Here is a 6538-nt window from a genome sequence, read left to right as displayed (position 1 = left end):
TGATATGGTACCTGGCAAAACACAAAGGCGTTGAATATGACAGTATTGAGTAGGGTAGAATCAGAATCACTGAGCTTGAGAATCTGTTTGCCGCGAAATTTGAGTAGCAACAGGACAATAGTTTGATAAATACTCTGACCAATTATGTTCCTCCACATGACAGGGGTTATGAATTTGGTGTCCTTTCCAATAGGTGGCCTCTTCATGAGTCCACCATGGGGAGGTTCAGTAGCCAATGCCAATGCGCCAAGTGTGTCCATGATCATGTTCACCCAAAGCATTTGAACAGCGGTAAGAGGAGCAGAGCCTGATAGATTTTGTATTGAGATTAGGAAGCATGACTATGACCTTGAAAGTGATTGAAAATTGAAAATAATATTATGTGTAATACCTGAGACACATGCTGAAACAAAATTTAGCATGAGAGCTACAACGTTGACTGTTAATTGGAACTGAACAAACTTTTGTATGTTTATATAAACAGAACGACCCCATTTGGCAACATTCACTATGGTGGCAAAGTTGTCGTCCATTACAATCACATCCGCATTCTCTTTTGCAACCTACAGAACATGGAGGTTTACAATGCTTAGCACAATAGCATGCAATGGAGCATGTAATGAATTCACACATTTATCTAGCATGGAATAATTAATGATGAAATATACTATCTGTTGGTAAATTTTTTAATGAAGTACCCAGATACAATTATATTCAGATTCATTAATCCAATGATATACCAAAAAGTTAGGTAAAAAGGAACTGAGGAAGTACAATGGAAGTAATCCATGATATATAGATTGTGTGCATGACAAACCTCTGTCCCTGCAATACCCATGGCGAGTCCAATATCAGCCTCATGTAATGCTGGAGCATCATTGGTCCCATCACCTGTCACTGCCACAACTTCATTAAAATCATTCCTCAAATGGGTTACTAATTTGTGCTTGTCAAGAGGCAGGGACCTAGCCATCACCTATACAAATAAACCAAACAAATTTTTTAGGGTTACCATGTTTGCTAAACATTAAAAAAGTAGCTATGGAACATATAAATAAGAGAATCAAGATGTGGAATTGGAATGAACCTGTAGTTTTGGTATGATCTCCTCCAACTCCTGCTGGCTTTTATTCCTGAATTCTGGTCCCTCAATAGCAATTCCATCTGTCAAGATGCCACATTCTTTAGCAATGGCTTTAGCAGTATTTATGTTATCACCAGTTACCATTCTAACATTGATTCCAGCTTCTAAACAAGTCTTCACAGCTTCTTTAACTCCAGGTCTCACTGGATCCTTGATTCCAATAATTGCTACGAATGTGTAGTTATCCTCAGGGATGCCATTACTTTCAGAAGAAGATCCTTCCATATCCTTGAAGGCAATGCCGAGTGTTCTCAGAGCCTCACAAGCAAAACCATCTATTACTTCTATGATGCTCTTTCTCTGTTCTTCATTCAAGTCCACCACTTTCCCATCTGCATTAATAACCTTGTTACAATTCTTGAGAACTATTTCTGATGCTCCTTTACAAAATGCTCTAGACTTGTTGATGGTGCCATCAGGAAGGGCCACAAGCACAGACATCTTTTTTCTCTCAGAATTGAAAGGCTCAACCTTCATTATCTTGTACTTGTCATTGTAAGATTTAGAATCACCTCCCAACATCAATCCGCATTCCAACAATGCCGTTTCCGTGGGAGTTCCCATGACCTTGTTCTTACCATCTTCCCCTTTGACAATCTCAGAGCCTGTGTTCTGAAATATAGACTGCAGAAAGAGATCAAATATCTCTTCAGGAACAAAATTCTTCAAGACACTCTCACCATCACCCTTTTTTATTGCCTTGGTTTGTTCACATATCCATATCTTGTCAACAACCATGTGATTTGTTGTCAAGGTTCCTGTCTTATCCGTGCAGATACAGCCGGCCGAGCCCATCGTTTCGCATGCCGAAAGGTGCCTTACAAGTGCCTTATCATTCATAAGTTTCTTCATTGCAAACGCAAGGCTTAGTGTGACTGCCAAAGGAAGTCCCTCAGGAACTGCCACAACAATTATGATCACAGCAGTGGCAAAGAAATTGAGAAGCTTTGATGCATCATCCATGGACCAATGAGCAATCTCATGATGTTTTACTTTATCCAACAAGTACCTTCCAGTCAAAACCAGGAATGTTAGGACTGCAAAACCAAGTCCTATCTTTCCTATAATTGTGGCAACACCATTGAGCTTGACCTGAAGTGGTGTCTCGTCATCACCTCCTTCATTCAAAGTATCCATCAATTTTCCCCATTCAGTTCTCATACCAACAGAAGTCACTAGCATCTTTGCAGAACCATCTTGAACGGATGTCCCTGATAGAAGAAAAGGCTTCTCATGATCAACATGCACTGCTTCACTCTCACCGGATAAGCTTGATTCATCAATCAACAAGCTGAAACCTGATATGAAAATTCCATCTGCAGGGATTACATCTCCTATTGAAAGATGAACTATGTCTCCCACCACAAGTTCATAAATCGAAACCTTCTGTCTTTTACCCTCTCTTGTGACTTGGATTCTGACATTCTTCTTTTCTTTATCCAAATCTTTGAATTGCAAACTCTGTCTGTAGTCACTGATTGAAGTGACAAACACCACTAACAGAATGCAAAGTATAATTCCAACTCCATCATACATACCTTTTGGAAAACCTTCCGTTGATATTCCAACACCTACTGAAATCACAGCACAGACAATGAGGATCATGAGTGTCAAATCTTGCATTGCATCCCAAACAAACATCCAGAAGCTTCTTTGCGGCTTCTCTGTGTACTGATTACAACCGAAGATCTTCTGTCTGTGTGAAATATCCTGTGAATGAATACCATCTTGAAGAGACACACAAACACGCTTAGCTAAACCTTCAACTCCTTCATTGCGCTCCAAAGATTTGGTGTCATGAGAATGAACAATTTCCGCTAATTCATCTGGCTCAATTCCAAAACCCGCTTCTTGTACCTCTTTGGAGAGCATGTACTCAGAACTACGGTTTCCAGCTGTGTGAGAATTTGGAAAAACAAAATAGTAAGTAACAGAAGAAGGGGGAATTTGTGTTGGTGACATGAGAAAAAGACGAGTGAATAATGGGATTCAAAAAATGCAAATACCGCTAATGAATTGCAATGCTGCTTTTTGCACATAGAGAGCCACCCTGACCTTTTCCTGTGGTCAAATATAGTTGAGGCATAAGCATGGTGTGATAAGAGAGACGGATAATAAATGCATTTCATGCAACGTTAATCAGAAAGAGTTAGGAAGCACGTGGAAATGAATACTATTTCTAGCTACAAACATTCTGCTTACGCCACCAAGATCATAATATAGTATTTTCTTGTTCAAGAATAAGCACAGTGATGACAGACAAATTAATATTATTACACCATTAATGAAACAACCAAAAGTGTAGATATATGTATGATACCATTATTGGAAATTAAAGGGGGAAAAAAGGGAAACATAGGTGAACCAATTCTGTTCATATGAAATTTTCCAAAATAGAAGTGTCACAGGCAGAGCATATAGGAGCATTTTCGCTATCATCATGGCAAAGTAAATGTTTGATATCATTTGTGAATTGCTCGGACAAAGATCATGATAGCATGTTATTAAACTAATAAAAGTTTCATTCTGTATTTTTACTGAAAATTGGACTTTTTTTAAGAAAAAAATTTTCTAACTATATAGCATGCAAAGTTTGATCGTGATCTTCACTCTTCAGCACCATGTGATCTAGGTTCAGGACAAACTATTGACGTGACTCTTAACAAATAAACAAAGATGGAATAGCAAAATTATATTGCTTTGGTTGACCGGTGGGTATATGAAAATCCATGGCTACTCCTATAGGATGTAAATGATCTCTACCTTCTTGTTTTTCCATGTCTATAGCAATACAACTATAATTATTCTGTTAAGCCTGCTTTACTATGACAGAATCATTCGCTGATTAGCATACACAAGAGGAAACCTTTGTATACAAGGTTTATGGACACTACTTTGACATTGAAAGTATAACAATAACTGAGATTTAGTTACTATAACTGTACTATTGTGGTTTCCAATAAATTTTATCTCTGACATAAGAAAGTGTTACTTGCAGAAGTAGTTCTGTGAAACAGATCAACTGGGAAAAGGAATAAAGAACGAAAGTATTGCGGAAAAGAAGAAAACGACTCAAAGGTAGTGCTGTACCTCGTATCTATTCTGACATAATTACAGCATATAACGGGTTAAGTGTGGTCCATGGTCACGGGCCCATGGATAACATAAAATACAGGCACAATCATAGCCAAGTTTAAGGAGAAAACTTATTAATCAAGGATAATCATAGATATAACAGTACATTTAAGGTAGAATTTCCCACATATCCTCCTAATCCGATAAGCCAATAACTAATCTGTTGTAAGCAGCTCTAGTTAAGAATATGTCGTTAGCATGAATTACTGCATATACAAAATAAGATTTAAACTACTAACACTATTTGTAGCTGACCAATGAACCAATCTAAATTAGTTGGTAGAAACATATATTTTAACATGAAAAATGTTTCAAAAAATCATTGTAAATAATCTAAGCAAAAATAACCATTCAAATAATTTTTTATTTTTAAATCCATTCATAATTACGTTTGCATGAAAAAAAATGGTTTGGTATTTATAGAACACTTAAATAAATTATGCTAGCTCATGCCATCACTAATTAATATAGTAACATTTTATGTAGAGTCTAGCTACCATAATTTTATATGTTACGCTAAAATGTCAATCAGATAGTAACTAAGGTTGAAACAATTCGTTGAACTAGTTCATTATTTGAAATTTGTCTATAATTAATTATAGTAGAAAAAACAGATCAGAAACTGGAAGCTGAAATACTAAGTAGAAATTGTTAAACTAGAAATGGTTTAAGTCGAGAGAGAAGAACTAAATAGCTAGCTTCATTTGCACGCTAGGAAAATCAAACTCGGAATGAAAACAAAATTACAAAGTAAAAAAATCGCAGTTAGGTTTTCTTTGTGGCGCGCGCCATTTGATTTTTATTTTTCTGAGCTGGCAAAGAGTGTTAAAATTGGATCGAGAAGTGATGAGAGGAAAAAATAAAAACGAAGGAACGAAAGAATGAAGAAGAGAAGAATAATAATAATAATAATGCAGGGAAGTAATTGAGGAACCTGACTCTTCTTGCGCTTCTGTTCGGCGTCGGCGCGTTCGGCGAGATTGGCGACCATACGGAATCGGCGGCGGGGGTTCTTGACGACGGCGACGGCGGACCTCCATCGGCGGAGGGCGTCGGAGGTAGGGCGCTTGGGCTGAACGTAAAAGTTGTCTCTGAGGTACCTCTCCATGTTACTGATCACTGATCAAACCATGCAAATTATTTTGTTTTGTTATAACATTCAAACACAAAAGAAAGATGAGGAAACTTTCAAACATCGCCGAAGATAGCGGGAACTAGATTGCACTGGCAAATGGCAATCACAAATAAGGGTAAACATGGAAATTCAAATATATATTATATTTTTTTAAATTAAGAGTAAAACTCGAAACTAAAACTTTTAAACGAGGATGAAAAGACGATTTGAATTATCAAAATTCAAATATTAAGGAAGGAAGTTTCTTCCATCTCATGCATTTTCCTTTCAATTTTTCTGAATGTACCTTTGTTTTAAATTTTAGCGTGATTTTTCAAAGGTTCTATTATGAAGTTGTCTTCTTTTGAAAGACTATGTGCTTCTTTGGTGCCTTGATAGAAAATTATCCTTTTTTTAATGAAAAAAATATCTTTTTTATTTTTTTTATTTTTTATTATATCCATAATGTAACACCCTAACTACCTGAATGTCACGCTTACGGCTGTGCCACTCTGATAGCTCGAGTATTACGACGACTCTTATAATATTTAATACTAAAATATGAGCCTGTTTAAAACTTTAAACCGTATAACCGCTCCAAGATACTTTTTGTTAGGTAACATACATCCAACATACAATACAACTTACAAAACTCACAAAGAACTAAAATATATAAATATATATATATATATATATATATATAATTTTACAACCAAAATATGCCACATGTCACTTTCTCATTGTAATTAGAATTGCATCTTTTCCTCCAAAATTAAAGAATTCTCTTTACTAATTTTACAACCAAAATATGTCACACGTACTCTCTCATTGTAATTGAAATTAAATAATTCTTTCCCCATCCTTATTAATTTTACAACAAAAATGTGCCACATGTCACTCTTTCATTGCAATTAAAATCAAGTCTTTCCCTCCATAATTAAAGAGTTCTCTTATCCTCTCTCTTCCTTTCTCTATTTCTCTCTTTCCTTCAACCACTCTATGTATTTTATATATCATTATTAATATCAATATCAATGACTAATTACTAATTTCCAATCAAAATGTATAACATGATATTCTTTAATTGTATTAAAATTAAAATTAAAATATTAAAATTGAAATTGAAATATACCTATATTATGTAT

General features: G+C 35.7%; 1 protein-coding gene across 1 annotated transcript in view; it reads right to left on the bottom strand.

Annotated features, from left to right (window-relative positions):
* LOC107632526 (putative calcium-transporting ATPase 11, plasma membrane-type) overlaps positions 1-5544 on the bottom strand; it is a 6906-nt gene extending 1362 nt beyond the window's left edge. The window contains exons 1-6 of the mRNA XM_021118174.1: positions 5214-5544; positions 3151-3205; positions 1088-3039; positions 818-976; positions 392-563; positions 12-307 (exon numbers count right to left, since the gene is read on the bottom strand). Of these exons, the coding sequence (XP_020973833.1) occupies positions 12-307; positions 392-563; positions 818-976; positions 1088-3039; positions 3151-3205; positions 5214-5387 (2808 nt within the window). The 5' untranslated portion in view covers positions 5388-5544. The remainder of the gene's footprint in view (positions 1-11; positions 308-391; positions 564-817; positions 977-1087; positions 3040-3150; positions 3206-5213) is intronic.

This window comes from Arachis ipaensis, chromosome B03 (genome assembly GCF_000816755.2).
Source record: "Arachis ipaensis cultivar K30076 chromosome B03, Araip1.1, whole genome shotgun sequence".
Classification (NCBI taxonomy): domain Eukaryota; kingdom Viridiplantae; phylum Streptophyta; class Magnoliopsida; order Fabales; family Fabaceae; genus Arachis; species Arachis ipaensis.
The sequence above is the reverse complement of the archived record's forward strand: the minus strand, read 5'-3'. Positions and strand labels throughout refer to the sequence as shown.